We start from the raw sequence: 13931 nt of genomic DNA on the forward strand, positions 1-13931 counted from the left end.
AAACAGAATGACTTGGACGTGGGTGCACAGGGCACAATTTCAAAATGTACAGATGACACAATATCTGGAAGTACAGTGAACAGTGAGGAGGATAGTGACAGACCAGGAAGACATAGACAGGCTGGTGAAATGGGCGGACAGGTCGCTGATTAAATTTAACACAGAAAAGTGTGAAGTGATACATTTTGATCGGAAGAATGAGGAGAGGAAATATAAACTAAAGGGTACAATCCTGAAGTGGGTGCATGAACAGAGAGACCTGGGGGTACATGAGCACAAATCGTTGAAGGTGGCAGGATGAGAAAGTGGGTAAAAAAGTATTTGGCATCCTGGGCTTCATAAATAGAGGCATAGAGTACAAAAGCAGGGAAGTTATTATGAACCTTTATAAAACACTGGTTCGGCCTCAACTGGAGTATTGTGTCCAATTCTGGGCACCACACTTTAGGAAGGATGTGAAGGCCTTAGAGAGGTGCAGAAAATATTTACAAGAATGTTCCAGGGATGAGGGACTTCAGTTACATGGACAGACTGGAGAAACTGGGGTTGTTCTCCTTGGAGCAGAGAAGATTGAGAGGAGATCTGAGAGAGGTGATCAAACTCATGAGGGGTCCAGACAGAGTAGATAGAGAGAAACTGTTCCCATTGGTGGAAGGGTCGGGAACCAGAGGTCACAGATTTAAGGTGATTGTCAGAAGAACCAATGAGGTAAATCCTTTTGACGCAGCGAGTGGTTATGATCTGGAATGCAGTGCCTGAAAGCTTGGTGGAGGCAGATTCAATCGTAGCTTTCAGAAGGGAATAGGTCAGTACCCGAAGGGAACAGGTTTACAGGGCTACGGGGAGAGGACGGGAGAGAGGGACTCACTGAAGTGCTCTTACAGAGAGCCAGCACGGGCTCGACGGGCCGAATGGCCTCCCTCTGTGCTGTAACCATTCCAGGATTCTATTCTATGGTTCTAATTAAATAAATCTGGAATAAAAATCTAGTATCAGTTATGGTGAACATGAAACTACTAGATTCTGGTTCCCCAATGTCCTTTGGGGAATGAAATCTGGCCGATATGTGACTCCAGACCACAGCAATGTGGTTGAGTTCTAACTGCCCTCTGACATGACCGAGCAAGACACACAGTTGTAACAAACTGCGACCAAGAAATATACTCACTGTGGGAGTAGCATCACCTCACGGGCTGCACCTTCCCAAGGGCAATAAATGCTCTTTGTGAACGATTAAAAAATCATCGGCCATCTCTGGCCACCTGCTGCAGACACTCTCACCCTGACTTTATCACTTCAAGACTCGACTATTGCAGTGCTTTCCTGGTTGGCCTCACATTCTCCTTCCAACATAAACTTTAGCTCATCCATAACTCTGCTTGCCTATCCTACACTGCAGCACTTCCCACACACACACACTCCCCACACACATACACCCCATACACATACACACACTCCCCACACACACACACTCCCCACGCGCGTGCACACTCCCCAAACATACATTCCCCCCCCACGCACACACTCACACTCCCCGCACACACACACACTCCCCGCACACACACACACTCCCCGCACACACACACACTCCCCGCACACACACACACTCCCCGCACACACACACACTCCCCGCACACACACCCCATACACACACACACACCCCATACACACACACACACCCCATACACACACACACACTCCCCACACGCGTACACACTCCCCAAACATACACTCCCCCCCCCGACACACACACACACACCCACACACACAGTGTCGCTCCCCACACACACTGCGTTGCTCCCCAAGTGTACTACATCATGAGTCCGGTTTGTGTGGTATAAATGCAGCATTAAATGTTCACACATGAAGTAGCTTGACCCTGTGTCCGTTGCTTCACCTGGGAGCAGTGAGCTGCAACACATCTACACAGCACCAACTCCAAGGTTAACGTTCCAATGGGGGTAACTGAACTCTGTCTGCTCACCAGTGGGAGTGGGTTTGAAATCGGCCGCGGCTGGAGGGATGGAGATTGTGTCTGTGTGTCCGTCTCCACGTGGCTCTTACAGATCTCAGGACAACACGTCCCTCACTGGACACTAAACATCAACATTGCTGAGAGAGGTGGCAAGAATTGAAGTAGAAATTGTTCCAGTGGTGAGCTCTGTTCCAAGTCTGAGGGTGAGGCACATTAGTGATGCCCGACAGAGGGAGCTTTATTGCACAGCTGACTCTCCTATATCTTCACCAGCTTGATGCAGCTATTGAGTGCTTGAAATGGGAAAGTGTTCCATTTTTCAGAGATAACAATAAGTAGAAGATTCATCCGATTGATTTTTAGAAACATCACAAAACAATAAACATTATTCGGACTAATCAGCGTAATGAGTAATGAATTGGGTTTCTTACCACTGACTGTTGCATACACCGGGTTAAGCTCTCCAGCGGGGGGCCTAGGGAGATGGTGCAGAAACAGAAAGTCAATGATTCATTTGCAGCATAAATATCAGTGAATGTTTCTGTCCAACAACTTCACACTGGCACTGCTGTGAGCATAAATATCAGTGAATGTTTCTGTACAACTTCACACTGGCACTGCTGTGAGCATAAATATCAGTGAATGTTTCTGTAGATCAACTTCACACTGGTACTGCTGTGAGCATAAATATCAGTGAATGTCTCTGTACAACTTCACACTGACACTGCTGTGAGCATAAATATCAGTGAATGTTTCTGTACAACTTCACACTGGCACTGCTGTGAGCATAAATATCAGTGAATGTTTCTGTACAACTTCACACTGGTACTGCTGTGAGCATAAATATCAGTGAATGTCTCTGTACAACTTCACACTGGCACTGCTGTGAGCATAAATATCAGTGAATGTCTCTGTACAACTTCACACTGGCACTGCTGTGAGCATAAATATCAGTGAATGTTTCTGTACAACTTCACACTGACACTGCTGTGAGCATAAATATCAGTGAATGTCTCTGTACAACAACTTCACACTGGCACTGCTGTGAGCATAAATATCAGTGAATGTTTCTGTAGATCAACTTCACACTGGCACTGCTGTGAGCATAAATATCAGTGAATGTCTCTGTACAACTTCACACTGGCACTGCTGTGAGCATAAATATCAGTGAATGTCTCTGTACAACAACTTCACACTGGCACTGCTGTGAGCATAAATATCAGTGAATGTTTCTGTACAACTTCACACTGGCACTGCTGTGAGCATAAATATCAGTGAATGTTTCTGTACAACTTCACACTGGCACTGCTGTGAGCATAAATATCAGTGAATGTTTCTGTACAACTTCACACTGGCACTGCTGTGAGCATAAATATCAGTGAATGTTTCTGTACAACTTCACACTGGCACTGCTGTGAGCATAAATATCAGTGAATGTTTCTGTACAACTTCACACTGGCACTGCTGTGAGCATAAATATCAGTGAATGTTTCTGTACAACTTCACACTGGCACTGCTGTGAGCATAAATATCAGTGAATGTTTCTGTACAACTTCACACTGGCACTGCTGTGAGCATAAATATCAGTGAATGTTTCTGTACAACTTCACACTGGCACTGCTGTGAGCATAAATATCAGTGAATGTCTCTGTACAACAACTTCACACTGGCACTGCTGTGAGCATAAATATCAGTGAATGTCTCTGTACAACTTCACACTGGCACTGCTGTGAGCATAAATATCAGTGAATGTCTCTGTACAACTTCACACTGGGACTGCTGTGAGCAGGAAAGAGCACAGAAGCTTCAAAGAACGTCTCTCTCTTAAAATGAAATTCTGCACAAGTCATGACCGTTTGGTTGATGTTCGATCGACTCCTGATTGAAGTGGGTTATGTTTGTCTCCTATACATAACAACAACAACTTGTATTTATATAGCGCCTTTAACGTAGTGAATGTCCCAAGGTGCTTCACAGGAGTATTATTTGAGATAAAGAATTTGACACTGAGCCACATAAGTAGAAATTGGTGCAGGTGACCAAAAGCTTGTTCAAAGAGTTAGGTTTTAAGGAGCGTCTTGAAGGAGGAAGGAGAGGTAGAGAGGCGGAGAGGTCTAGGCAGGGAGTTCCAGAGCTTGGGGCCCAGGCAACAGAAGGTCAGCGAGCACAGGGGTGATGAGTGAGCAGGACTTGGTGCGAGTTCGGACACGGGCTGCCGAGTTTTGGGTCACCTCTAGTTTACGTAGGGTATAATATGGGAGGTCAGCCAGGAGTGCTTTGGAATAGTCAAGTCTAGAGGTAACAAAGGCATGGATGAGGGTTTCAGCAGCGGATGAGCTGAGGCAAGGGCGGAGATGGGTGATGTTACGGAGGTGGAAATAGGCGATTGTAGTTATGCTGTGGCTATGTGATCGAAAGCTCATTTCAGGATCAAATATGACACCAAGATTGTGAACAGTCTGGTTCAACCTCAGGCAGAAGTTGGAGAGAGGGATGGAGTCAGTGGCTAGGGAACGGAGTTTGTGGCAGGGACCGAAAACAATGAACATAAAAACATAAGAAATAGGAGCAGGAGTAGGCCATACAACCCCTCGAGCCTGCTCCGCCATTTAATATGATCATGGCTGATCCGATCATGGACTCAGGTCCACTTCCCTGTCCGTTCCCCATAACCCCTTATGCCCTTATCAGTTAAGAAACTGTCTATCTCTGTCTTAAATATATTCAATGCCCCAGCTTCCACAGCTCTCTGAGGCAGTGAATTCCACAGATTTACAACCCTCTGAGGGAAGAAATTCCTCCTCATCTCAGTTTTAAATGGGCGGTCCCTTATACTAAGATTATGCCTCCTAGTTCTCGTCTCCTGTATCAGTGGAAACATCCTCTCTGCATCCACCTTGTCATAGAAAAACATAGAAACATAGAAAATAGGTGCAAGAGTAGGCCATTCGGCCCTTCGAGCCTGCACCACCATTCAATGAGTTCATGGCTGAACATGCAACTCCAGCACCCCATTCCTGCTTTCTCGCCATACCCCTTGATCCCCCTAGTAGTAAGGACTACATCTAACTCCTTTTTGAATATATTTAGTGAATTGGCCTCAACAACTTTCTGTGGTAGAGAATTCCACAGGTTCACCACTCTCTGGGTGAAGAAGTTTCTCCTCATCTCGGTCCTAAATGGCTTACCCCTTATCCTTAGACTGTGGCTTACCCCTTATCCTTAGACTATGCCTAAGAAAGGCAGAGAGAAATTTGTACATGATCTACATAGCACTCATCCCGGTATTGTCATGATGAAAGCCATTGCCAGGTCTCATGTATGATGACCTGGAATTGACTCTGATCTGGAATCATGTGTGCATCAGTGCAACACTTGCATGCAGCTAATTAAAGCATCAGCGAAATCGCCGCTGAGTCTGTGGTTGTGGCCATCTAAACCATGGTCCAGGATCCACATTGACTTTGCAGGTCTCTTCCTGGGAAAGATGTTTTTAGTTGTGGTGGATGCATATTCCAAGTGGATATGGTGTATAATCATGTCATCCAGTACATCCACAGCTACCATTGAAACATAGAAACATAGAAAATAGGTGCAGGAGTAGGCCATTCGGCCCCTCAAGCCCGTACTGCCATTCAACGAGTTCATGGCCGAACATGCAACTCCAGCACCCCACTCCCGCTCCCCCGCTACACCCCCCAATCCTCCCAGTAGCGAGGACCACATCTAACTCCTTCCCGAACACATTTAGTGAATTGGCCTCAACAACTTTCCGTGGTAGAGAATTCCACAGGTCCACCACCCCCGGGCGAAGAAGTTTCCCCCCCATCTCGGCCCCAAATGGCCCATCCCCATCCCTAGACCATGACCCCCGGTCCCGGACCCCCCTAACACCAGGAACATCCCTCCCGCATCCAACCTGTCCAAACCCACCAGAACCCGAAACATTTCCATGAGATCCCCTCTCACTCCTCCGAACTCCAGCGAATACAAGCCCAGTCGATCCAGCTCCCCCCCCTCACCCAGACACGTCAGTCCCACCATCCCGGGAATCAATCCGGTGAACCCTCGCTGTACCCTCTCAACAGCAAGAGTGTCCCCCCTCAAGTCAGGAGACCAAAACTGCACACAACACTCCAGGCACAGCCTCACCAGGGCCCTGCACAACCGCAGCAACACCTCCCCACCCCTGCACTCAAATCCCCCCGCCATGAAGGCCAACACGCCACCCGCCCTCCCAACCGCCTGCCGTACCTGCATGCCAACCCCCAGTGACCGATGTCCCATGACACCCAGGTCTCGTTGCACCTCCCCTTTTCCTAATCTGTCACCATTCAGATAATAGTCTGTCTCTCTGTTTTTACCACCAAAGTGGATAACCTCACATTTATCCACATTATACTTCATCTGCCATGCATTTGCCCACTTACCTAACCTATCCAAGTTCGCAGCAGCCCACCAAACTGTGCTCCAGCAAATTGTTGGGGATGTTGAGGTGCTGCCCCGGGGGAGTGGCACTGGGTCAGTGGAGCAGGAACCTGCTGTCCTTTCTCAGTATGACAGCTATCCTGATCCCACCACTGCCACTCCGCCATTGCACTTGTCGCTGGCCGTCATCCAGCCAGCCCAGACTGCTGCTGCCCAGCCTGAGGTGGTGGAGTCTACAGCCAAGCCTTCCAGGCCCAGAGCTGGTCGAGGGTGTCCTGCAAGGCCTTCTGTAGTATCTGGCCCTGACACGCAGCAGTCTTCCACCAGCCGTGCCTCAGCGGAGGAACGCTAGACTAGTTAAAGCAAAAAGGGGATAGAAGGAAATGCACAAGGGTGATTAGTAAATATATTATGTTGTTCTGATATAAATTTGGATTGGAATTTTTAATCTTTGCTGTTGTCTCTCATTTCAGTTTTGGGGCTTTGGAATGGAAGGGAAAATGGATGTGGTCATGGGGACGTCCAAAGGAACCGGGAAGTGGGATGGAACTCTGATGAGACGGTCGCGGATCTCAGAATCTTATACGTATCAAAACGATCACCTCTCATTCTTCTGAATGCCAATGAGTAGAGGCCCAACCTGTGATGCAGACAGTTTCCATCTGACTGTGCAGAATTAGGTATTAGCAGGCAATAGGCTGGGCCGCTGTGGTAGTTGAGTTAGTGCAGAGGTCTATGTTGGTCAGGGTGTATTGGGCCAGTGTATTTTGTAGATGGGGTCAGGACTAGAAAAGCATTGGTGCATCTTGGAGATGAATGATCCCGGTGACTGCGTGCATCATGTTGTGTCTTTGATCCCGCTTGTCACAATGATGTCAGGAACCAGAGCTCAGAGGATAGCCTTTGTCTCTCAGGAGCCATGATCCCAGTCTGCCTTCTCCTTGAAAGAGTTTAGGCACAGTGGACGGTCTTAAAATGGAGGGATCAGAACATTCACCGCATGATGAGCTGGTCACTGAACTGCACATTGAGGGGGTTAGAAACCCCTGGAGTTCAGGAAGACCGTGGTGTAATGTGTAGGGTCCAAGGTGGGCACGGATACCAACAACAATGCCTTGGACTTTGGCGAATCCTGTGATATGGAATAATTCCAATGCAGTGCATCACAACTAATAAAACAAAACTGCACTTTAAAAAATACAATCACCAGCCGCAGCTCTCAAATCCCACGTCCATCATCAAAAACGCTGCTGTGGAAAAGCCAGAAGCCCTTTGCGTACCGACCTGCTGAAAGCACTGGCTCACTTTATGTGGGTGAGCAGAGCACAATGGACATTGCTCCTGGGAAAACTGGGGAATGCTGCTAGCCACCATTAGCATTCATTTCCACAGATTACAAGATGTAAAATGGGCTCCTGCACATTTTCCACACGTGCGTTAGAGCGGTCTAACAGGATTCCCCGCACTATTTCCTGGCCCAGGTGCCATTCCGTTATGACCCACTGACTGGGAAGTATGGCACCAGATATTCCGAGAGTTACCAGGGATGAGGGGGTCTGTGTTACAAGGATAGGCTAGAGTGACTGAGATGGAATTTTCTTCAAACAGGAAGATTGAGGGAGGATTTGATCGAGATGTTCAAAGTGATAAAAGGAGTAGATGAGTTACAGACAGATAGACGCTTTACATTGGCAGTTATATGGAAGACACAAGGCCGTGAGCACATGGACCCCCGGCTGAGCGCACAGCCTGAAGCAGCGCACCCACCTGGAAAATTCCAGCCGTAAAATTTCAAAGGTGCAGAAGGAGGGAAGGGCAGAGAGAGAAAACACAACAACGAGAGCACGGGACAGAGATACAGAAGGACAATAAGAGAAAGGGAGGGAAAGGTTGAGATACAGTCACATGGAGAAAACAGGTGGGACAATGAGAGTGTGTGGCAGCGAGAGAGAGAGAGAGCGGGCGATACAGATGGACAGAGAGAGGCAGAAGGAGAAGGAGAGAAACACTGAAAGAGAGAGGGTGTAAAACACAAAACTCCTTTAATCACCTGAGAAGTTGCAGTGTATTTTATAACTGGGTGATTTAATGCTGTTTATGTTTGCATTTATTTACCCGTACAGCAAGAGAAAACCCTCAGTCCCCAGCTAGTCTGCCCCCATTCTTGGGCTGATTCCATCCCCTGCACCAATCAATATCAGACTGAAATGAGACAGGAAATGAAATTGTATTTACCCTTCCGCTTTTAATCTGCTTTGAAAACATGCCCATTTTTTCACGTAGAATACTGCGGCTATGAAGATGCAGAGTAAGGCGGCTAATACCAGGGCACAGACTGCAATGCTGATGATGATATTCAGAGACCACTTTTCAGATAACTCTGTAAAATATCAAAAGGTGACGTATAGTTCAATAGCAGTAAGGTGAATCGAGTAAAGACTCGGATTCCTGTCCTTCAGAAAACCAGGTTTAATATAAGCACAACCGAGACAGGCAACTCCCCCTCGGTATAACATTAAAACCAGGTTTAATATAAGTACAACCTAGACAGACAGCTCTCCCTCGGTATAACATTAAAACCAGGTTTAATATAAGTACAACCGAGACAGGCAGCTCTCCCTCGGTATAACATTAAAACCAGGTTTAATATAAGCACAACCGAGACAGGCAACTCTCCCTCGGTATAACATTAAAACCAGGTTTAATATAAGCACAACCGTTAAGTTCCCTCAGTAACCTTTTCCTGCTTTCTCTCCATACCCCTTGATCTCTTTAGCCGTAAAGGCCATATCTAACTCCCTCTTGAATATATCCAATGAACTGGCATCAACAACTCTCTTTGGCAGGGAATTCCACAGGTTAACTACTCTCTGAGTGAAGAAGTTTCTCTTCATCTCAGTCCTAAATGGCCTACCCCTTATCCTAAGATTATGTCCCCTGGTTCTGGACTTCCCCAACATCGAGAACATTCTTCCCACATCTAACCTGTCCAGTCCCGTCAGAATCTTATACGTCTCTATGAGATCCCCTCTCATCCTTCTAAACTCCAGTGAATTAAGGTCCAGTTGATCCAGTCTCTCCTCATATGTCAGTCCAGCCATCCCTGGAATCAGTCTGGTGAACCTTCGCTGCACTCCCTCAATAGCAAGAATGTCCTTCCTCAGATTAGGAGACCAAAACTGAGCACAATATTCCAGGTGATGCCTCACCAAGGCCCTGTACAACTGCAGTAAGACCTCCCTGCTCCTATACTCAAATCCTCCAGCTATGCACTTGGACTGGGGTAAGGTACTTTGGCTGGGGGAGGGATGTACTTGGTCTGGGGTAAGGTACTTTGACTGGGGGAGGGATATACTTGGACTGGGGTAAGGTACTTTGGCTGGGGGAGGGATATACCTGGACTGGGGTAAGGCACTTTGGCTGGGGGAGGGATATACTTGGTCTGGGGTAAGGTACTTTGACTGGGGGAGGGATATACTTGGACTGGGGTAAGGTACTTTGGCTGGGGGAGGGATGTCCCTGGACTGGGGTAAGGTACTTTGGCTGGGGGAGGGATGTACTTGGTCTGGGGTAAGGTACTTTGGCTCGGGGAGGGATGTACTTGGACTGGGGTAAGGTACTTTGACTGGGGGAGGGATGTACTTGGACTGGGGTAAGGTACTTTGGCTGGGGGAGGGATGTACTTGGATTGGGGTAAGGTACTTTGGCTGGGGGAGGGATGTACCTGGACTGGGGTCAGGCCCTTGCTGTCTTCTGGGGAGCTCTGTACTCTGTCGCTTCAGGAAGTCAAAGTGGATCGAATTACAATTTGCAAAGTCAGTGAGACCTTGGGATGGGCGGTTCCAGTTACACATTCCAGTGAAACTTCAGGGTGTGGCTTATCCTCCACAAGGACCAATCATTGACAAAGGGTGAAGCATGGCGGCCATTTTTGCAGTACAAATAAGTGTGCCCATTTCTTTTCCCATGTCTGTTTTCCCCTCTCCCTTCTCTTTTGTTCTGAGTGGCCCACACCCAAAATGTCAACTCCTCCGTTTTCTCCACAAAAAACAGACTGGCCGAGACATTCCGTATGTTCTGTTGTTGTTCCAGAGTTTTGATCCATTCTTACATCGCCACTATTCAACTCTGGCATTTCGCACATCACTAACAACATTCCCACTCTCTGTTCCACAGCACGACAGTAACCACTGTGTCTGACGGTATATTTCCACTGGTCCACCCCACTGTGTGAAGGTTACACATATTCCCAGTAAGGAGCTGTTACTGTGACCCTGCCAGTGTGAGTTAACATTGACTTACCGGTTACATTGAGCTGGGTCCCTGCTCCATAGATGTAGCTCCACACACTGCAGCTGTAGGCAGCAGTATCACTGAGGGACACATTCACGATGGTCAGAATGTAACTGTTACTGATGATGTTCCTGGAAGGCAGAAAACGGTCGTGGAAACCCCAGGACTTGGTAATGGTGCCATTCACAAACTGGCTCATCACCCACTCGCTGTTGTTCCCGGGTCGCTGGCAGTGCCAGTGGACATCAGCGTCACTCACACTGGCATTGTACATGGCACATTGTAACTGCACGGTTTCACCCTCTGGGACCTTGCTGACTGTTGGATGCTGAACAAGGACCGGATCAGCCAATGGATCTGTACATGGGAAATATATGGAGTCTGACACAAAGAAATATATTTCTCCAGCGTTCAAAGTTTAACAATTTATAACATTTGGAGTTAGAAGGTTATGTCCCACTCCAGAGACTTCAGCACATATCTAGACATTCCAGTGCAGTATGGAGTGCAGTAGGCTGACACTCCCAGTGCAGTGCTGAGGGAGTGCTGCACTGTCCGAGGTGCCAGCTTTTGAATGAGTTGTTAAACCGAGGCCCCGTCTGCTCTCTCAAGTGGATGTAAAAGATCCCACGGCACTATTTTGAAGAAGAGCAGGGGAGTTATCCCCAGTGCCCTGGCCATTATCACATTGCTGTTTATGGGAGCTTGCTGTGTGCAAAGTAGCTGCCGTGTTTCCTACATTACAACAGTGTCTACATTTGAACAAGTACTTCATTGGCTGTAAAGTGCTTTGGGACATCATGAGGTCATGAAAAGCACTGTAGAAATTCAAATCTTTCTTTCTCAGAGTCAAAATTCGTGGGTTCAAGTCCCACTCCAGAGATCCCAGCACATATCTAGACACTCCAGTGCAGTATGGAGTGTGTGCTGCACTGTTGGAGGTGCTGTTATTGAAATGAGATGTCAAACCAAGATTGGCATCTCAGTTGGATGTAAAAGATCTCACGGCATTATTCGAAGCTTAGCAGGGGAGTTCTCCCAGTGTCCAGACCAACATTTATACCTAAAACACATGATCTGGCTATTTATTTAATCGCTGTTTGTGGGACCTTGTGTGTTTCCTAAATTACAACAGAGACTACACTTCACATGTACTTCATTGGCTTATGTAAAGTGCTTTGGGACATCCCGAGACTGAAAGGCGCTATAGAAGTGCAGGTTCTTTCTCTTAGTGTCTATCCCTGGTGCCTCCAAAAGGCCAATGGAAGGCTGGAACCAGGCATATCCGGGTCCAGGAATAATTTGCAGCCCTCCCATGCACTCCAGGCAGAGTTATAGCAGCAGAGTGGGCGAGAGCTGTGGATAAGAACATAAGAAGTTACGGACATTGGAACAGGTTCTGGGGGAGGTGGGACCAGTACAAACCAGGCGGTCTGCACCTAGGCAGGACCGGAACCAATGTCCTCGGGGGAGTGTTTGCTCGTGCTGTTGGGGAGGAGTTAAACTAATATGGCGGGGTATGGGAACCAATGCAGGGAGACAGAGGGAAACAAAAAGGAGACAAAAGCAAAAGACAGAAAGGAGATGAGTAAAAGTGGAGGGCAGAGAAATCCAAGGCAAAAAACAAAAAGGGCCACTGAATATAAAGGGGCTGGAGGAAGGGTCAAAACTAAAAATCATGCTTTAAAAACTTGTATTAAAACAGTCTACCTAAAAGCACGCAGCATTCGAAATAAAGTAAATGAGTTGACGGCACAAATCATTACAAATGGGTATGATTTGGTGGCCAATACAGAAATGTGGTTGCAAGACCAAGACTGGGAATTAAACATACAGGGGTATCTGGCGATTCGGAAAGATAGACAAGAAGGGAAAGGAGGTGGGGTAGCTCTGTTAATAAAGGATGATATCAGGGCAGTTGTGAGAGACGATATTGGCTCTAATGAACAAAATGTTGAATCATTGTGGGTGGAGATTAGAGATAGTAAGGGGAAAAAGTCACTTATAGGCCCCCAAATAATAACTTCACGGTGGGGCGGGCAATAATCAAGGGAATAATGGAGGCATGTGAAAAAGGAATGGCAGTAATCATGGGGGATTTTAACCTACTGATCGATTGGTCAAATCAAATCGCACGGGGTAGCCTGGAGGAGGAATTCATAGAATGCATATGGGATTGTTTCTGAGAACAGTATGATACAGAACCTACAAGGGAGCAAGCTATCTTAGATCTGGTCCTGTGTAATGAGACAGGAATAATAAATGATCTCCTCATAAAAGATCCTCGCGGAACGAGTGATCACAGTATGATTGAATTTGTAATACAGATTGAGGGTGAGGAAGTAGTGTCTCAAACGAGCGTACTATGCTTAAACAAAGGGGACTACAGTGGGATGAGAGCAGAGTTGGCTAAAGCAGACTGGAAACACAGACTAAATGGTGGCACAATTGAGGAACAGTGGAGGACTTTTAAGGAGCTCTTTCATAGTGCTCAACAAAAATATATTCCAGTGAAAAAGAAGGGCGGTAAGAGAAGGGATAACCAGCCGTGGATAACCAAGGAAATAAAGGAGAGTATCAAATTAAAAACCAATGCGTATAAGGTGGCCAAGGTTAGTGGGAAACTAGAAGATTGGGAAAATTTTAAACGACAGCAAAGAATGACTAAGAAAGCAATAAAGAAAGGAAAGATAGATTACGAAGGTAAACTTGCGCAAAACATAAAAACGGATAGTAAAAGCTTTTACAGATATATAAAATGGAAAAGAGTGACAAAAGTAAATGCTGGTGCCTTAGAAGATGAGAAGGGGGATTTAATAATGGGAAATGTGGAAATGGCTGAGACTTTAAATAATTATTTTGCTTCGGTCTTCACAGTGGAAGACACAAAAACCATGCCAAAAATTGCTGGTCACGGGAATGTGGGAAGGGAGGCCTTGAGACAATCACTATCACTAGGGGGGTAGTGCTGGACGGGCTAATGGGACTCAAGGTAGACAAGTCCCCTGGTCCTGATGAAATGCATCCCAGGGTATTAAAAGAGATGGCGGAAGTTATAGCAGATGCATTCGTTATAATCTACCAAAATTCTCTGGACTCTGGGGAGGTACCAGCGGATTGGAAAGCAACTAATGTAACGCCTCTGTTTAAAAAAAGGGGGCAGACAAAAGGCAGGTAACTATAGGCTGGTTAGTTTAACATCTGTAGTGGGAAAATGCTTGAAACTATCATTCAG

The 13931-nt window shown here is 46.8% G+C and overlaps 1 protein-coding gene across 1 annotated transcript in view; it reads right to left on the bottom strand.

Annotated features, from left to right (window-relative positions):
* Positions 1-13931, bottom strand: part of LOC139250031 (uncharacterized) — a 104239-nt gene that overhangs the window by 25064 nt on the left and 65244 nt on the right. The window contains exons 4-6 of the mRNA XM_070872594.1: positions 10706-11053; positions 8639-8783; positions 2407-2450 (exon numbers count right to left, since the gene is read on the bottom strand). Of these exons, the coding sequence (XP_070728695.1) occupies positions 2407-2450; positions 8639-8783; positions 10706-11053 (537 nt within the window). The remainder of the gene's footprint in view (positions 1-2406; positions 2451-8638; positions 8784-10705; positions 11054-13931) is intronic.

Source organism: Pristiophorus japonicus, unplaced genomic scaffold, assembly GCF_044704955.1.
Source record: "Pristiophorus japonicus isolate sPriJap1 unplaced genomic scaffold, sPriJap1.hap1 HAP1_SCAFFOLD_337, whole genome shotgun sequence".
Classification (NCBI taxonomy): domain Eukaryota; kingdom Metazoa; phylum Chordata; class Chondrichthyes; family Pristiophoridae; genus Pristiophorus; species Pristiophorus japonicus.